Source organism: Pseudophryne corroboree, chromosome 11, assembly GCF_028390025.1.
Source record: "Pseudophryne corroboree isolate aPseCor3 chromosome 11, aPseCor3.hap2, whole genome shotgun sequence".
Lineage (NCBI taxonomy): Eukaryota > Metazoa > Chordata > Amphibia > Anura > Myobatrachidae > Pseudophryne > Pseudophryne corroboree.
Window position 1 is genome coordinate 197,660,473 of NC_086454.1, and position 19,628 is coordinate 197,680,100.

The 19,628-nt window shown below is 49.9% G+C and overlaps 1 protein-coding gene across 5 annotated transcripts in view; it reads right to left on the bottom strand.

The window, feature by feature from the left end:
* LOC134969314 (EH domain-binding protein 1-like protein 1) overlaps window positions 1-5,639 on the bottom strand; it is a 292,891-nt gene extending 287,252 nt beyond the window's left edge. For all 5 annotated transcript variants that reach the window (XM_063945182.1, XM_063945181.1, XM_063945179.1 and 2 more), the window contains exon 1: window positions 4,958-5,639. In XM_063945182.1, the coding sequence (XP_063801252.1) occupies window positions 4,958-5,061 (104 nt within the window). In that variant the 5' untranslated portion in view covers window positions 5,062-5,639. The remainder of the gene's footprint in view (window positions 1-4,957) is intronic.
* Window positions 5,640-19,628: the final 13,989 nt, after the last annotated feature.

Below are 19,628 nucleotides of genomic sequence, written 5' to 3' on the forward strand. Positions count from 1 at the left end.
TGCTAATGTGGCCGCTACACCAACTTCACAGGTGAGAGTGCACAGGCAGCTCCGCCTCTCTGCGTCCCCTCCCAGCCGCCCGCGTCTCTGCGTCCCCTCCCTGCCGCCCCCCGCGTCTCTGCGTCCCCTCCCTGCCGCCCCCCGTCTCTGCGTCCCCTCCCTGCCGCCCCGCGTGTCTGCGTCCCCTCCCTGCCGCCCCGCGTCTCTGCATCCCCTCCCTGCCGCCCCGCGTCTCTCCGTTCCCTCCCTGCCGCCCCGCGTCTCTCCGTTCCCTCCCTGCCGCCCCGCGTCTCTGCGTTCCCTCCCTGCCGCCCCGCGTCTCTGCGTTCCCTCCCTGCCGCCCCGCGTCTCTGCGTTCCCTCCCTGCCGCCCCGCGTCTCTGCGTTCCCTCCCTGCCGCCCCACGTCTCTGCGTCCCTTCCGTGCCGCCCCGCATCCCCTCACTGCCGCCCGCGCCTCTGTGTCCCCTCCCTGCCACCCCGCGTCTCTGTATCCCCTCCCTGCCACCCCGTGTCTCTGTATCCCCTCCCTGCCACCCCGCGTGTCTGCGTCCCCTCCCTGCCGCCCGCATCTCTGCGTCCTCTCCCTGCCGCCCGCGTCTCTGCGTCCTCTCCCTGCCGCCCGCGTCTCTGCGTCCACTCCCTACCACCCGCGTCTCTACGTCCCCTCCCTGCCGCCCGCGTCTCTGCGTACCCTCCCTGCCTCCCGCGTCTCTGCGTCCCCTCCCTGCCGCCCTACGTCTCTCTATCCCCTCCCTGCCGCCCGCGTCTCTGCGTCCCCTCCCTGCCACCCCGCGTCTCTGCCTCCCCTCTCTGCCGCCCGCGTCTCTGCGTCCTCTCCCTGCCGCCCGCCTCTCAGCGTCCCCTCCCTGCCGCCCGCCTCTCTGCGTCCCCTCCCTGCCGCCCGCGTCTCTGCGTCCCCTCCCTGCCCCCCGCATCTCTGCATCCCCTCCCTGCCCCCCGCATCTCTGCATCCCCTCCCTGCTGCCCCGCGTCTGTGTCCCCTCCCTGCGTCTCTGCGTCCCCTCCCTGCCGCCCCGCGTCTCTGCGTCCCTTCCGTGCCGCCCTGCATCCCCTCACTGCCGCCCCGCATCTCTGTGTCCCCTCCCTGCCACCCCGCGTCTCTGTATCCCCTTCCTGCCACCCCGCGTCTCTGTATCCCCTCCCTGCCACCCCGCGTGTCTGCGTCCCCTCCCTGCCGCCCGCATCTCTGCGTCCTCTCCCTGCTGCCCGCGTCTCTGCGTCCTCTCCCTGCCGCCCGCGTCTCTGCGTCCACTCCCTGCCACCCGCGTCTCTACCTCCCCTCCCTGCCGCCCGCGTCTCTGCCTCCCCTCCCTGCCGCCCGCGTCTCTGCGTACCCTACCTGCCGCCCCACGTCTCTCTATCCCCTCCCTGCCGCCCGCGTCTCTGCGTCCCCTCCCTTGTACCCCGCGTCTCTGCCTCCCCTCTCTGCCGCCCGCGGCTCTGCGTCCCCTCACTGCCCCCCACGTCTCTGCGTCCCCTCCCTGCCGCCCGCCTCTCTGCGTCTCCTCCCTGCCGCCCACCTCTCTGCGTCCCCTCCCTGCCGCCCGCGTCTCTGCGTCCCCTCCCTGCCGCCCGCATCTCTGCGTCCCCTCCCTGCTGCCCTGCGTCTGTGTCCCCTCCCTGCGTCTCTGCATCCCCTCCCTGCCGCTCCGCCTCTCTGCGTCCCCTCCCTGCCGCCCCGCGTCTCTGCGTCCCTTCCCTGCCGCCCCGCGTATCTGCCTCCCCTCCCTGCCGCCCCGCCTCTCTGCGTCCCCTCCCTGCCACCTCTCTGCGTCCCCTCCCTGCCGCCTCTCTGCGTCCCCTCCCTGCCGCCCCACATCTGTGTCCCCTCCCTAGTACCCTGCGTCTCTGCGTCCCCTCCCTCCCCGCGCCTCTGCGTCCCCTCCCTGCCGCCCGTGTCTCTGCGTCCCCTCCCTGCCGCCCCGCGTATCTGCCTCCTTGCCTCTTTGCGTCCCCTCCCTGCCGCCCCGCCTCTCTGTATCCCCTCCCTGCCACCCTGCGTCTCTGTGTCCCCGCCCCGCATCTCTGTGTCCCCTCCCCGTCTGTCTCCTCCCCGCCGCCCCGCGTCTTTGTGTCCCCTCCCCGACGTCCCGCGTCTCTGCAGGGGTTAAAGGGGTTAAAGCCCCTTCCGACGGTGTGAAGAGCGCCCGTAGGGCACGATGAAGCACCTAGTTACTTGATAAATGGGCTTGTATATCACATACAATCCAATACATACTGTAAGTGAAAACGGCAAACACTGGAGATTGTGCAGATTAGCCAAGTGGATAGAATTTTCAAATTCTTGAATGTAGTTTTAACACCCCCCCCCCCTCCCCCCCCTCCAAAAAGTATAACATTTGTGATGACAATCAGCCTACAGCAAACACCAAGTCAGAGCATGTTTGTCTCCAGCCTAATCAGAGATCACTTGCTCAGACCTAGCAAGAACCTGGTATCATGGTCAAATATTACAAAGGTCACTAAGGACTGATGTTTCAGTATATCAGTAGACAATAAAGAACTGCTCAAACAAATAGTTTTATGATTGAGGGCATGTAAACAAAGTTCTGTGTACCTTTTAAACACATATTTCTACCGATTAACACCCCCTGCACAGCTCACAGAAGACTTACATTTATCCCCTTTATATGCTCAAACTATCATATGACTCAAACCAACATTGATATATGAACGGATCGTCTAGCACAACTTATTCCCATTGCATCAAATTAATTGGCACACTGGTGTGTCCTGTTCGCAATGTGTTCTGATCATGCATTATCTGCAAAAAAGATGCGTAAAAGACGCCCTGGCGCTAGCAGACTCTCAGGCGACCTGACATGCCAAGAAGGGCTGTTTGGCGGTACTGCAGCCAATGAGGACATACATGTACAGTATGTGGCACTTACCACACGTATCAAACTCCAATCTCCCTATAAACTGTAATAGGCCCTACACACTGGCAGATCCGCCGCCAAGCTGCCCGACGACGGATACGGGCGACCCGGCGGCTGGGGGGGGGGGAGGCGGTGACGGGGGTAGTGAAGTTTCTTCACTCCCCCCGTCACCCAGCTCCATAGCAGTGCATGAAAATATTGGCCAGCATGCACAAGCGACGGGGCATCAACGATGAACGAACGCGGGGCCGCGCATCGTTCATCGTTGCTGCCTCAACACTGAAAGATATGAACGGTATCTCATTCATTAATTAACGAGATTGTTCATATCTTTCAGTAATATCGCCTAGTGTGTAGGGCTTATAAGATTGCAAGCAGATCCCACTTACTTTTTACCTATTAATGCCATTGTTGCACACTTGTACTAATTCTCCTTTTATAACGATGGCTTTAAAACAAGCTAACAGTTCTGCTGTTGCAAGGGTGGTGCAATAAAATGCTTGACAGATCATGTAATTAATATATTTGAATGCACTATGGTGCAGAGAATATATGTGTTGGTGAGGTAGCATCAGAGGAGTTTTATTCAAAGAGGGTGCCTATCTGCTGCCTTCATGTGTCCACTCCCTCACACTGGAGCATGTGCAGTGATGCCAGGCTACGATAGGCACATATCTCTGGGAAAATGGCACCAATTTCCTGGTGATTACTCTGGGTAACTGTAGCCGGCCCCATTTTCCTGGTGATTTCTTCAGGGAAATATAGTTAATGGGGGCAGGGTGTGCAGAGTAGGCCCCCCTTGACTCAGGGCCCAATGTATACCGCACACCCTGCCCCTTTACAGATACAACAGTGGGTGGTATAGAGGGGGTTTCTATAGTTACTAACACCAGTGGGGGTTCTGTCATAAGAAAATAAAACATAATGAAATTAAATAGTGGCCTCAGTGGGCAGATAATCATGAAATATCGTAATAATTGTAAACATAAAAGGGGTTGAACATATTCCTTAGGAAGAGACAACAGTAGATCTGTGTAGTGTTTCACAGCGATCAGCCAGCGCAGCACATAGGCACAGTCTGTTAAATTTGGGCTACAGTTATTATAGGCTGAGAGAACAGCCCTACAAAACAAATATGGAGAGATATCCTTTACATAAAACACCACATCAAATACATGGAGACCTAGGGCCTAATATACAGTAGAAGGCAAGTTGGGAATAAATGTTCCTGTATTGCGTGTACTGAAGTAACTGTGTATTTTTTTTCACCCGTATGCAAAGTACTACGCAGAGGTACCTATTTGTGCATTGACACTCATCAATAGCCACATGTACCAGTCTTATACGTCCATATGAAAAACATGTATTTATGCATTTGTACAATTCTGCATTGCCCACAATTCCGTCAACACGCCCTCTATGAACTTTGCCCACGTCAGAAGGTCCTGTGACAGCTCAGTTACGCCCCAAAGGTGCAACTGCGTTGCTCGTACTTGTGGATGCTTGGTTCTGGAGCATGCGCAGTACAAACTCATGCAAGATACAGTACTCTGCAACTAAGCATAGGGTCAGCCCTGCATCAAAACCCTATTATTTATAGTGACTATACTGTCACCTCAACCAAGGCCCAGTCACAAATAGCGATGACACTGACAAAGCACATGATATCCCTGAGAGAAGCCTCATAAACAGATATGCTGCATAACATGACCTCGACCATGCGATATACTGTAAAGGGGAAGATACAGCTCCTTCACTGTGCACTGTGATAATGTATTACAATGTCATAGTAGTGACATACTACGCAGTTACACTGCATAGACTAGGGGTGTTATACAGAGACATGTTGTCACAACTCATAGACGTATAACACCGTATACTGAGAACTCTGAAAGACATACAATGACAAGAAAGACTAATACTGTCATTTCCAATAGAAAGAAGTTTGAGCAGAGACATGTCACATGTACCTCCTTAGTGTATATGACAGTGCATGGAGAGCCTCCACTGTACAGCACACTGCAATGCACTACAGATAATGTTACAGTCATCTCACCATTTCTGGGTGCACTCTAATATTAGTTCCTGGTAAGAAGCCACAAATTGGAAGCGGGATGCTCTCTTCCCAGTCCGCTGCAGTCTTTTCCATACTGAAGTCATGGCTGTCTCTTAGTATCAGTCTCTGGTACACTCCAGCATGATCTTGGGTGAAAGAAACGCTCTCTCTCCTTGTGGGTGACTCAGTCGTACTCTCTCTTCTTGCCTCTCCCTTCCTGTATGCTTTCTCAGTCTGCCTCACTCACTATGTCTGTGTCATTTTCTTAAAATACCACCTTCACTTTTTTAATCTATCCCCGTGTTCTCTCTATTTTTAATAAAAGAGCCATTCTTACCTAGTGCAAGGAGTCTTTAACTCACTTTTTCAGTGATTCCCTTTGTCAGTCTGTGACTGCTACAGTCACACTGTTTCCAAGTAATTCTATCTGCCTGCCAGTGACAGCTTCTTTCGCTTTAGCACAGTAACTCTCAGGCTCTGTCAGGCTACTTCTTTCCTGTTTGTCACTGACAGCTTCCCAGTCACACTCTTAGGTGTCTTTTCCAGTCTGTTTCTCAGGCTAAGCTCCTGCCTCTGTAACTTTCTGTCTGTAACTCTTTATCTCTTTTACAGTCTGTCTCTCTGCTCTTTCCCTCTGAGCTAGAGACAGCCTGTTCCCCTCAGCTAAGCAGAAGTAAAACTTCTTTCAAGGAGGAGGGAGGGGAGAGGGTGTGTCTGATTGTGTATATATTTATATATATACGCATGCAAAACTGACTCTGTGCATGTCTCACACTACGTATGTGTATAATAAATAGGTAAATACTGCACGTACTGTATACAGTTACACTAGTATACATCTATTTTCTTTAGGAATTTGAATAACATTTTCTTACTAGTAGTAACTGGTGGTTGTTTTATGAAGTTAAAGCCCCCCACACACCTGAAAGACCATCAGGTCGATGCGCCCAATATCGATATATCAGATCGATATATCATTTGTGACAGTGCAAATTGTATGCACTTCACTAACGATGACTATCTGATGCATGGTTCCGCGGGTTGTATGCTAGATCATCTGATCTTATATGCTGCACATAAGATCAGGTGATCTGGGTAGCAGTGATTCACAGGCTGTACAATAGATCATTGAGTACTTTTGCTGAACTAATGATCTATCGTACTATTGGAGCTGCCGGGAGAGCTGCGGGGGAATAGTAAGGACGCTGGTCGTCCTAACGTATGGCCACTTTTAGGCTGAAAACACATCAGCACGATATGTGTCCCAACCAACCAATGGAACGATATATCACGTGGCTATACACACTGTATATGTCAGTGTATGACCGTGTGATATAATGTTACCGCCACATTCCTCTGCATACTGTCGTCAATAGGATCAGACCATCTAACGTGCAGCACATTAAATGGGACAACCCCACTGATGACAGCCAGAAGTGCGCAATCATGGGTACACACTGAGCGATATGGCCTATATATCGTTCCGATCCATGTCCATGAGATGGCTGCAAACCGAAATTTTATGCAGTTGAGTGATTATTGGTGGACTGTGCACGCGCAGCGATTGAATTGTGACTACGCACACAGAGAGTTTATTTGCATAGTGAGTGACAGGTAGTCGGTATGTGGGAGCCGGCTACAGGGAATGGCGGCATAAACGCAGGCTTGTCACAGCTATTTTTGGAGTGTGTCTCAGCCTGCAATTGCGATTCTGTATACAGTTGCAGTGTCTCTGGCGTCTTACTTCCTGCAGCCATGCTGCGTGACCATAGGACACTGATAATCGAATGATCTGCGATGGATGTTGCGTGTTGGTACACAGATTCAGAGATTTGCAAAGTCATTTGTGGGCGTCTCAATGGAATTAGTGTCCATCTCTGAATCAGGCCTATAATTTCAGAGGAAGCTCATGACTTCTGATATTTGAAGCAGGTAAGATACTACTGCCATCATGATACATCAAACAAGACAACAGTATCAAAATTAATTTAGAACTTTAAAATACTAAACAATGTTTTTTTCAATAAAAAAAGGAGATTTATGGTAGACTTACCATTGTTAAATCTCTTTCTGCGAAGTACATTGGGTTTCGCAGGGAAACACTGGGTGTAGAGTGGATCTTGATCCAGAGAGGCACCAACAGGCTAAAGCTTTAGGCTGTCCCAGGATGCATTTTGGGGCCTCCTCTATAACCCCGCCTTCAGGCACTGTGAGCTCAGTTTTGTTAACCAGTCCAAAGTAGGAGCAGGCAAAAGAGAAGGCAGATGTTAGTCACACAGAACCACATTCTCACGACAGGAGAAGGGACCAGCGGCTAATGCCATACAAACCCATATAAGCTAGGTGCATCAGGGTGGGCGCCCTGTGGAACCCAATGTACTTCGCAGAAAGAGATTTAACAATGGTAAGTCTACCATAAATCTCCTTTTCTGCAGCAGGGTACATTGGTTTCCACAGGGAAACTTCGAGTGATGTCCTAAAGCAGTTCCTCAAGGGAGGGGACGCACCTTAGCGGGTATGAGAACCCGGTGTCCAAAGGGAGGCGGAAGTATCAAAGGCATAGAACCTAATGAACATGTTCACTGAGGACCATGTAGCCGCCTTGCACAATTGTTCTGCAGACGCACCACGGCGGGCCCCTTGAGAAGGTCCAACAGACCGAGTAGAATGGGCAATAATAGCAGCAGGAACTGGGAGTGCAGCCTGTGCTTAAGCTTGTGCATACACCATTCTAATACTTCTGGCCAAGGATTGCTTATTCGCAGGCCAGCCACGTTTGTGAAAACCAAACCATACAAAAAGGGAATCTGAACTCGAGATAGAGGCAGTCCTCTCCACGTTTATACGGAGTGCCCGTATCACATCCAAAGACCGCTCTTTGGAGGACAAACCAGAAGAGATGAAGGTCGTAACCACAATCTCTTGGTTTAGGTGAAAAGATGACACCACCTTAGGTAAACGAGGGCGAGTTCTAAGAACTGCCCGGTCACGGTGAAATATCAGGTAGGGTGGACGACAGAACAAAGCGCCTAGGTCTGACACCCTCCTAGCAGAGGCAATAGCCAGTAGGAACAGGACCTTGACCATGAGCCATTTAAGGTCCACTGACTCAAGAGGTTCAAAAGGAGACTCTTACAGGGCATTCAGGACAGCAGACAGATCCCATGGAGCCACAGGAGGGACATAGGGAGGCTGAATCCGTAAAACACCCTGAGTGAAAGTATGAACGTCAGGAATAGACGCAATTTTTCTCTGAAACCACACTGACACGGCATATATATGAACCTTGAGGGAGGCCAGATGAAAGCCGAAGTCCAGGCCTTGTTGCAGAAAAGCCAGAAGTCTGGAAGTTCCGAATTTGTATGCATCGTAAGTCTTAGCAGCACACCAGGTGAAGTAAGAATTCCAGACCCTGTAATATATCCATGCAAATGCTGGTTTTCGGGCCTTTAGCATAGTTTGGATAAATGCCTCCGAGAATCCTTTGGCCCTCAGGAGTTATGCTTCAAGAGACGCGCCGTCAAAGCCAGTCTGGCCAGGTCCCTGTCAACAAAAGGGCTCGGAACGAGGAGCTGGGCGTTGAGGAAGCAGAAGAGGACGCTCTACCAATAGACCCTGCAGATCTGAGAACCAATGCTGTCTGGGCCATGCTGGAGCGACTACAAGTAGGATTCCTCCTTCTTGTTTGAACTTTTGTAGTACCCTAGACAGGAGTGACACTGGAGGGAACACATAGGGCAGCGGAAAGTTCCATGAAATTGCCAGTGCATCCACGAACATTGCTTGAGAACCCCTGGATCATGATCTGAAGACCGGAACTTTATGATTGTGTCGAGATGCCATCAGGCCTACATCTGGTAGGCCCCATTTGTTTAATAGGAGTTGAAAGACTTCCTGATGAAGACTCCACTCTCTGGCATGCACGTCCTAATGACTGAGGAACTCCACTTCCCAGCTGAGGACTCCCGGAATGAACACTGTCGATATTGCTGGCAGATGGCGTTCCGCCCAACAAAGGATTTCTGACACTTCCATCATTGTCATGCAGTTTCGAGTGCCTCCTTGATTGTTTATGTATGCCATCGTAGTGGCGTTGTCTGACCGTACTTCAACAGGCCTGTTCTTTAACAGAGGCAGGGCGAGAGACAAAGCATTGAATACTGCCCGCAATTCCAGAATGTTTAATGGGAGGAGTGATTCCTGCTGGTCCACCGACCCTGGAAAGAGTGTTGCTCCAACACCATGCCCCAGCCCCTCAGACTGGCATCCGTAGTCAGTAAGACCCAGTTGGGGATCCAGAAGGGATGGCTCCTGTTGAACTGCTGGTCCTGTAGCCACCAGGTCAGCGATAGACAAACCTCCGAAGTCAAGGAGATCATGTGAGATCTGATCCGATGAGGTAGGCCGTCCCACTTGGAAAGGATTAACTTCTGCAGAGGGCGGGAATGAAATTGAGAGTACTCTACCATGTTGAAAGCCGACACCATCAGACCTAGTACTTGCATCGCCGAGTGTATCGACACTCTTGGGCGAGAGAGGAAGTATTTTATCTTGTCCTCTAAGCTTCAGGACCTTCTCTGGAGACAGAAACAGCCATTGACTGTGTGTATCCAGCAGTGCCCCCAGATGCACAATGCTCCAAGCAGGGACCAGCGAGGACTTTTTCCAGTTGATGAGCCATCTGTGGGCTTGTAGGAAGTTTACCATCAGTTGCAGATGACTGAGGAGTACATCGTGGGAGTTTGCCAGGATCAGCAAGTTATCCAGATATGGCAGGATCCTGGCGACAGAGATGAGCCGTCATCACGGCCATAACCTTGGTGAAGATCCGAGGGGCCATGGCCAGTCCAAATGACAGAGCCTGGAAATGATAGTGAAGGTTGTCAATAGCAAACCGCAGATATTGCTGATGGGATATGACAATAAGTATATGCAGGAAAGCATCTTGTATATCCAGGGATACCATTAATCTCCGGGTTCCATGGCCAGTACAATTGAGCACAGTGTTTCCATACGAAACTTGGATACTCTCACAAACTTGTTCAGTGATTTGAGTTGAGTATAGGCTGGAAAGACCCATTGGGTTTCTGTACTACAAACAGGGTTAAGCAGTATCCTCTGCCTTTCTGGGATAGAGGTACCGGCACCACCACTCCTGTATCCAGGAGGGACCTCACAACCACTTGTAGAGCTTGCGCCTGTAACGGATCCAAAGGGATAACCGTTGTGCAGAACTGGCAAGGGGGATGCCTCTTGAAAGAGACTGCGTACCCGTGAGAGACAACTTCTCGCACCCATGCATCTGAAGTGGTCTTTAACCAGACCTGGGTGAATTGCAGAAGTCAGCCTCCCACCCTGGGGTCCCCCAGGGGGAGGCTTATCCCATCAAGCAGCAGGCTTGTGGTGTTTAGAAGCAGGCTGACGGGATGCCCAGGATTGTTTAGCCTTGGGCTTTGTGGTTTTGGAAGCACAAGATTGTCTCGGGTATGCCTAACCTTTTGCTTTCCCTTGAGGCCGAAAGGAGCAAAAAGTGGTAACTTTTGCCTTCTGTGCAGAAGGAGTAGTGTTAGGGAGAAAGACAGTCTTAGCAGCCACCAAGTCAGCCACAATTTTATTGAGGTCTTCCCCAAACAGGATGTCTCCCTTAAAAGGGAGTACCTCCAGAGTCTTTTTGGGCTCCAGGTCTACCTTCCGTGACCTCAGCCACAGAATACGGCGAGCCAGGATGGACGTAGTCGATGCCTTGGCCGCCAACACACCTGCCTCAGATGACGCCTCCTGAATGTAATAGGCGGCGGTGGTCATGTGAGACAGGTACTGTCTGGCAATGTCAGATATATCCTGAGGCAGCTCTTCTAATGCCTGAACCCATGCTTCATTTCATTTTTGCAGCTCAAGAGGCTGCTATAGTGGGTCTGTGTACAGTACCTGTAAGGGAGTAAACAGACTCCAGGCATCCTTTCACATGCTTATCTGTCAGTTCCTTCAGTGAGGTGACAGTGGAGACAGGCAGAGTAGATGACACCACTAGACGGGTGACATAGGAATCCACCGGTGGTGAATTTTCCCACTTGTTACACAACTCTGTAGGGAGAGGATAGCGAGCTACCATCCTTTTAGACAGGGAGAATTTCATTCCTGGTAAAGACATGGGTTCTTGTCATATGTCCACTAGATGGTCAGAAGTAATAACGTTTTAGTTACCTTCTGACGTTCAAACCTATCAGGTTTCTTAGACACCATAGTAAAATCCTCGTGATTGGTAGGATCTGCTTAATATCAAGTTAGGGACATCAACCTGAGTAGTGGTTTCCTCATCAGAAGCAGCTGTGTCAGTGTCTGACGGGACAGTATACTCCCCATCCTAATCAGAAGAATCTTCTGAGAGATTAGTGGAATGTGAGGAGAAAGTAGCCCGCTTAGATGACCCCGTGACGCAAGAGTTACTTGGGGCAGTTTTATGTCTAACCAAGTAGTGACTCCTTTGCTGCAATTGGGTAGACAAATTATCCACCCGAGGCAGATTTACCATAGGGACAATGGCCCTCATTCCGAGTTGTTCGCTCGCTAGCTGCTTTTAGCAGCTTTGCACACGCTAAGCCGCCGCCTACTGGGAGTGAATCTTAGCTTATCAAAATTGCGAACGAAAGATTCACAATATTGCGAAAAGACTTCTCTGTGCAGTTTCTGAGTAGCTCGAGACTTACTCTTCCAGTGCGATCAGTTCAGTGCTTGTCATTCCTGGTTTGACGTCACAAACACACCCAGCATTCGACCAGACACTCCTCCGTTTCTCCAGCCACTCCCGCGTTTTTCCCAGAAACGGCAGCGTTTTTTCACACACTCCCATAAAACGGCCAGTTTCCGCCCAGAAACACCCACTTCCTGTCAATCACATTACGATCACCAGAACGAAGAAAAAACCTCGTAATGCCGTGAGTACAATTCCTAACTGCATAGCAAATTTACTTGGCGCAGTCGCACTGCGGACATTGCGCATTAGCGACTAATCGCTCCGTTGCGAGAAAAAAATAACGAGCGAACAACTCGGAATGACCCCCAATATGTGGCTGTAATTGCTCAGGAGGTCCCATAGGGAGCGTAAGGCGTTTCACAAGCGTATTGAGTATAGTTGAGAACGCCGCCCAAGGTGGCTCCTGATTGGTTACAGGAGCCACAGACTGACTGGGAGATGTATGGCACATAGTACACAGACCATCATACAAAACTTCCCCCTCAGGCAATTCCTTGGCGCACGCGCTGCAGGATGCAGGAGCGTCCTCGGATTTCCCGCCCTTTGTGTTTGACATTATTAGTAAATGCAACCGCAGAGCGTATTAGTATGATACAGCCAGACAGAGTACAATACCTGCGAATAAATTCCCTAGTATGTGACTGCGTACTCAGTACACAAACACCAGCAAATAAGTCCGGTATTATGCGACTGAGCCCGCAGTACACAACACCAGTGAATAAATCCGGAATTAGGTGACTAAGTACACAGTAGAGTACACTTTAATAGGTAAATAATGTGAAGCACTATATATGGACCCTGACGCACCTAGTCCCTTAGGGTACAAAATACAGTGATAGATATAGCTGGGATACACTGAAAGTTAAATCCACACAGCAGATACGGGCACACATAGTCACAGTGACAATGCAGATAATTATTTTAGTAATACAATAAAACTGCACTGGACTAGTATATGTATATTATATATAACAATGCACGGTCTGAGACCGGAAATATATATATGAATACACGTACAATATATTCTGGCACAGGTACACTTGTTCTTAACTAACACTGTCTTAATATGGACATGTATAATACTTAAGTGCTTGTAAAACCACGGCGCTGATGTACAGGCGGGTTTACAAAGGAGACCTTACCCTGCAGTCCCGGAGACCACTCGCATCTATTTTAGAAAGTGGCGCCCAGCATCTCAGTCAGAGAATGAGGGAGAGTGTGAGGCAGCTCCAGGGTGGGAACACCAGCAGTAAATGGTGTCCTGGGCCGGGGGAGAGGCTACAGGTCAAGCGCTGGTTCCCCTATGCTGGACTTCACCACCTGATACTATGGTAATATTAGTATATCCGACCTGTACTCCTATGCCCTGGCGGATATAGTGGGGTCCCTGCTCTGTTACAGCATTGCAGTCCATCTCCCTAGACTGCGACAGGAACGCGATTTAGTGGCGGGTCCAGCCTGGGGGACCCTCTTACTTCCTCCCCGTAGCAGCCACGAACCAGGAGAGCGTCTGCGACCGTGTGCCTAGAGCTGGAGCGTCTCCACCGCAAGTACCCGGGAACAGGCCGCGGGAGTATGCAATGCCGCTTGGGAGGTGATGGAGCTGCAGCGCTGAATTGTCACCATGACATATAGCGCTGACAGCCCAGTTTTGAATACATTTCTGTCAGAAAAAGCTTTTTCAGGGATGCCCCGTGCAGCCCTCCTGTTAGTGACTGCTTCTACAGGCACCAACTCAAAACTGGAGGCAGGGTTATATGAGGCCCCACAATGCATCCTGGGACAGCCTAAAGCTTTAGCCTGTTGGTGCCTCTCTGGATCAAGATCCATTCTACACCCGATGTTTCCCTGTGGAAACCAATGTACCCTGCTGCAGAAATTATGCTCCCAGTCGTCAAACGCCATCTTCAATCGGGATGCCGCTGTTAGTATTCTGACCACCGGCATCCCGTCCATCGGTATATCATAATGAACCCGTTCATAAGTCGTGTCACCTGGCAACAACTGTTGGGGCATGCAGCTAGTCTTCTGATCTCTGATGTAGGTAGCGGAAGTTAAAGGCATGTCAGTTCCCTACTGTCAGACGGTGCATGCATGCATCTTTGAGTACCACATGCATGCCAGCAGTAACGTGAGCATCCTTACAGCTTAGATATTTCTTCAGTATCAAAATAGGGGATTCTGTGACGGTGAGTCTTTACAGTTGTCCTCAATTGCCATTGAAAGATTATTTAGGAGAACTACTAAAAAGAACTATGGGTTGCTTAAAATGTCAACAGACAATGGTCCTTATTCCGAGTTGATCGCTCGCTGCCATCTTTCGCAGCGCAGCGATCAGGTTACTACTGCGCATGCGTATGCACCGCAATGCGCAGGCGCGTCATACGGGTACAAACAGCATCGTTGCAGTGCAGTGCTTCTAGCGACAAATCCATTCGCACAGCCGATCGCAAGGAGATTGGCAGGTAGAGGGCGTTTGTGGGTGTCAACTGACCGTTTTCTGGGAGTGGTAGGGAAAACGCAGGCGTGTCCAGGCGTTTGCAGGGCGGGTGTCTGACATCAATTTCCAGGACCGGACAGGCTGAAGTGATCGCAAGGGCTGAGTAAGTTCAGACCTACTCAGAAACTGCACAAAACTTTTTTGTTCCGCTCGGCTGCACATGCAATCGCACACTTGCAAAGCGAAAATACACTCCCCCGTGGACGGCGACTATGTGTTTGCACGGCTGCAAAAAGTAGCTAGCGAGCGATCAACTCGGAATGAGGGCCAATATATTGTTGTTGAAGGGCGTTAATACTTTAGGTCAATTACACAGTGAAGGAACTTTTAAATCATCAGCTACAGAGTGAGTTCATAATAGTGCCTTTTTTGATATTTACAACTAAGACATGCGATTCAAACTCAGTTTCTACGCACTGACCCTGTGCTGTCACCCTCATCCGTTAAATCAATATTAGTGAGTTTGGATTCTAGAGGTTATGGCCCTAATTCTGAGTTGATCGCTCGCTAGCTATTTTTAGCAGCCGTGCAAACGCATAGTCGCCACCCACGGGGGAGTGTATTTTCGCTTTGCAGGAGTGCGAACGCCTGTGCAGCAGAGCGGCTGCAAACACATTTTGTGCAGAACAGACCAGCCCTGTAGATACTTATTCTGTGCGATGATTGCTGCGACGAATGACACGGTAATGACGTCAGATACCCGCCCAGCAAATGCCCGTCCACGCCTGCGCTTTTCCAAACACTCCCAGAAAACGGTCAGTTGCCACCCAGAAACTCCCACTTCCTGTCAATCTCCCTGCGATCGGCTGTGCAACTGAAAGCGTCGCTAGAACCTGTGCAAAACAACGATGCTCTTTGTACCCGTATGCCGCGCGTGCGCATTGCGGTGCATGCATATGCATGCGCAGTTTCGCCGTTTTTTTTAACTGATCGCTGTGCAGTGACCAACGGCAGCTAGTGATCAACTCGGAATGAAGGACTATGTTTCTAGAATCTATGCCCAGTAATAATAATTTGTTTCCGAACCAGCTTGATCCTCTGAAACTGAAATGGGAAACTGATATAGGCCCGTTATCAAATGAGCATTGGATTCAGATTTTAGGATCCATTAGGTATACTACTGCTTGTGTTCGTTATCAGCAAGTATATTTCTATATCTTACATAGAGTATATCATACACCTGTGTCCAGTGTCATTGGAACGGGGTGGGCAAATGGGCAGCATGCCGCCCCCAAACATGAAAGAGGCGCAGGCGCTGGGGAGAGGGGAGCGCTTACCTCTGGATCCCAACTGAGACTCCTATTGGTGCTGCCCCCTGTCCTGCCCGGTTCTTCACCACTGATGCATTACTGGGTGGGATGCGGGGATGTCCCAGCAGGCCCAGCATGGTCACGCCTCCTCCCAGTAATGCATCCCTGACGTGAAGAGTCGACCAGGACAGGACATGTGGCAGCAGGATGCGGCGCCAGCGGCAGCCTTTTTACAGTAGGAGTCTCTGCGGGGAGCCAGAGGTAAGCACTCCCCACACGGGAGGAGGGGGGGGGGAATGGTGGGAAGCGCCAAAATTTATATTTTACTATGCCTCCCCCAACCACAAAACATTCCTGCGCCCCTGCCTGTGTCTATGCGGGGGAGGGCTGGTATTAGAGATGATTCCTCATGTCCTAGGTGCCAAGTGGAAAATACTAGATTTTGGCAATTATTGTGGGAATGTCCCTTAGTAATCTCCTTTTGGGAGGAAGTAAGGAGGGATATCTTGCAGACAGCTCCTTCTCTGCCTAGTTTTATATATGTATGTTTGGATTAGCTCTTGGGGAGACACATTCCTTAGTGCTATACAGGTATGTCCTTTGTCTCACTACATTAGCTAAGGTCATAATAGCGCGATTATGGTGTACAAATAATCCCCCGGTGATACTTATATAGAGAGCTCTGGTGGATAACGTAGTCAGGCATGAAAAACATATGTTTAAAAAACGGAATGCTATGCATAAATTTCATGATAAATGGGATAGATGGTGCGGTTCAGGGTTGGGAAGATAAACAGGAGCTGCGACAACAGCGTAATTATGTGTGGGGCACATTGTGACATATCAATATTGAGTTTGATATCCTTTTTTTTATTCATGCATTTTTCCTTTTTTGTTTCCTTTTTTTTTGGGTTAAATATTTACCCTTGCACACAATATATATATATATATATATATATATATATATATAATAGTGATGTGCACCGGCCATTTTTCGGGTTTTGTGTTTTGGTTTTGGATTCGGTTCCGCGGGCGTGTTTTGGATTCGGACGCGTTTTGGCAAAACCTCACCGAAATTTTTTTGTAGGATTCGGGTGTGTTTTGGATTCGGGTGTTTTTTTCAAAAAACCCTAAAAAACAGCTTAAATCATAGAATTTGGGGGTAATTTTGATCCCATAGTATTATTAACCTCAATAACCATAATTTCCACTCATTTCCAGTCTATTCTGAACACCTCACACCTCACTATATTATTTTTAGTCCTAAAATTTGCACCAAGGTCGCTGGATGGCTAAGCTAAGCGACACAAGTGGCCGACACAAACACCTGGCCCATCTAGGAGTGGCACTGCAGTGTCAGGCAGGATGGCACTTCAAAAAAATAGTCCCCAAACAGCACATGATGCAAAGAAAAAAAGAGGCGCACCAAGGTCGCTGTGTGACTAAGCTAAGCGACACAAGTGGCCGACACAAACACCTGGCCCATCTAGGAGTGGCACTGCAGTGTCAGGCAGGATGGCGCTTCAAAAAAATTGTCCCCAAACAGCACATGATGCAAAGAAAAATGAAAGAAAAAAGAGGTGCAAGATGGAATTGTCCTTGGGCCCTCCCACCCACCCTTATGTTGTATAAACAGGACATGCACACTTTAACGAACCCATCATTTCAGCGACAGGGTCTGCCACACGACTGTGACTGAAATGACTGGTTGGTTTGGGCCCCCACCAAAAAAAGAAGCAATCAATCTCTCCTTGCACAAACTGGCTCTACAGAGGCAAGATGTCCACCTCATCATCATCCTCCGATTCCTCACCCCTTTCACTATGTACATCCCCCTCCTCACAGATTATTAATTCGTCCCCACTGGAATCCACCATCTCAGGTCCCTGTGTACTTTGTGGAGGCAATTGCTGCTGGTGAATGTCTCCACGGAGGAATTGATTATAATTCATTTTGATGAACATCATCTTCTCCACATTTTCTGGAAGTAACCTCGTACGCCGATTGCTGACAAGGTGAGCGGCTGCACTAAACACTCTTTCGGAGTACACACTGGAGGGAGGGCAACTTAGGTAGAATAAAGCCAGTTTGTGCAGGGGCCTCCAAATTGCCTCTTTTTCCTGCCAGTATACGTACGGACTGTCTGACATGCCTACTTGGATGCGGTCACTCATATAATCCTCCACCATTCTTTCAATGGTGAGAGAATCATATGCAGTGACAGTAGACGACATGTCAGTAATCGTTGGCAGGTCCTTCAGTCCGGATCAGATGTCAGCACTCGCTCCAGACTGCCCTGCATCACCGCCAGCGAGTGGGCTCGGAATTCTTAGCCTTTTCCTCGCACCCCCAGTTGCGGGAGAATGTGAAGGAGGAGCTGTTGACGGGTCACGTTCCGTTTGACTTGACAATTTTCTCACCAGCAGGTCTTTGAACCTCTGCAGACTTGTGTCTGCCGGAAAGAGAGATACAACGTAGGTTTTAAATCTAGGATCGAGCATGGTGGCCAAAATATAGTGCTCTGATTTCAACAGATTGACCACCCGTGAATCCTGGTTAAGCGAATTAAGGGCTCCATCCACAAGTCCCACATGCCTAGCGGAATCGCTCTGTTTTAGCTCCTCCTTCAATGTCTCCAGCTTCTTCTGCAAAGTCTGAACTGACTTCACGTGTGGCAAGTTCAAAGGGTTGCAGAACCTTGCACAACGTTGAAATCATTCTCCACTGCGCTTGAGTCAGGTGCATTCCCCCTCCTTTGCCTATATCGTAGGCAGATGTATAGGCTTGAATGGCCTTTTGCTGCTCCTCCATCCTCTGAAGCATATAGAGGGTTGAATTCCACCTCGTTACCACCTCTTGCTTCAGATGATGGCAGGGCTGGTTCAGGACTGTTTGGTGGTGCTCCAGTCTTCTGTACGCGGTGGCTGAATGCCGAAAGTGGCCCGCAATTCTTCGGGCCACCGATAGCATCTCTTGCACGCCCCTGTCATTTTTTAAATAATTCTGCACCACCAAATTCAATGTATGTGCAAAACATGGGACGTGCTGGAATTTGCCCAGATGTACAATATTGCTGGCGTTGTCCGATGTCACAAATCCCCAGGAGAGTCCAATTGGGGTAAGCCATTCTGCGATGATCTTCCTCAGTTTCCGTAAGAGGTTGTCAGCTGTGTGTCTCTTCTGGAAAGCGGTGATACAAAGCGTAGCCTGCCTAGGAACAAGTTGGCGTTTGCGAGATGCTGCTACTGGTGCCGCCGCTGCTGTTCTTGCTGCGGGAGGCAATACATCTACCCAGTGGGCTGTCACAGTCATATAGTCCTGAGTCTGCCCTGCTCCACTTGTCCACATGTCCGTGGTTAAGTGGACACTGGGTACAACTGCATTTTTTAGGACACTGGTGAGTCTTTTTCTGAGGTCTGTGTACATTTTCGGTATCGCCTGCCTAGAGAAATGGAACCTAGATGGTATTTGGTACCGGGGACACAGTACCTCAATCAAGTATCTAGTTGCCTCTGAATTAACGGTAGATACCGGAACCACGTTTCTCACCGCCCAGGCTGCCAAGGCCTGAGTTATCTGCTTTGCAGCAGGATGACTGCTGTGATATTTCATCTTCCTCGCAAAGGACTGTTGGACAGTCAATTGCTTACTGGAAGTAGTACAAGTGGTCTTCCGACTTCCCCTCTGGGATGACGATCGACTCCTAGCAGCTACAACAGCAGCGCCAGCAGCAGTAGGCGTTACACTCAAGGATGCATCGGAGGAATCCCAGGCAGGAGAGGACTCGTCAGACTTGCCAGCGATATGGCCTGCAGGACTATTGGCTTTCCTGGGTAAGGAGGAAATTGACACTGAGGGAGTTGGTGGTGTGGTTTGCAGGAGCTTGGTTACAAGAGGAAGGGATTTAGTGGTCAGTGGACTGCTTCCGCTGTCACCCAAAGTTTTTGAACTTGTCACTGACTTATGATGAATGCGCTGCAGGTGATGTATAAGGGAGGATGTTCCGAGGTGGTTAACGTCCTTACCCCTACTTATTACAGCTTGACAAAGGCAACACACGGCTTGACACCTGTTGTCCGCATTTGTGTTGAAATAATTCCACACCGAAGAGCTGATTTTTTTTGTATTTTGACCAGGCATGTCAATGGCCATATTCGTCCCACGGAC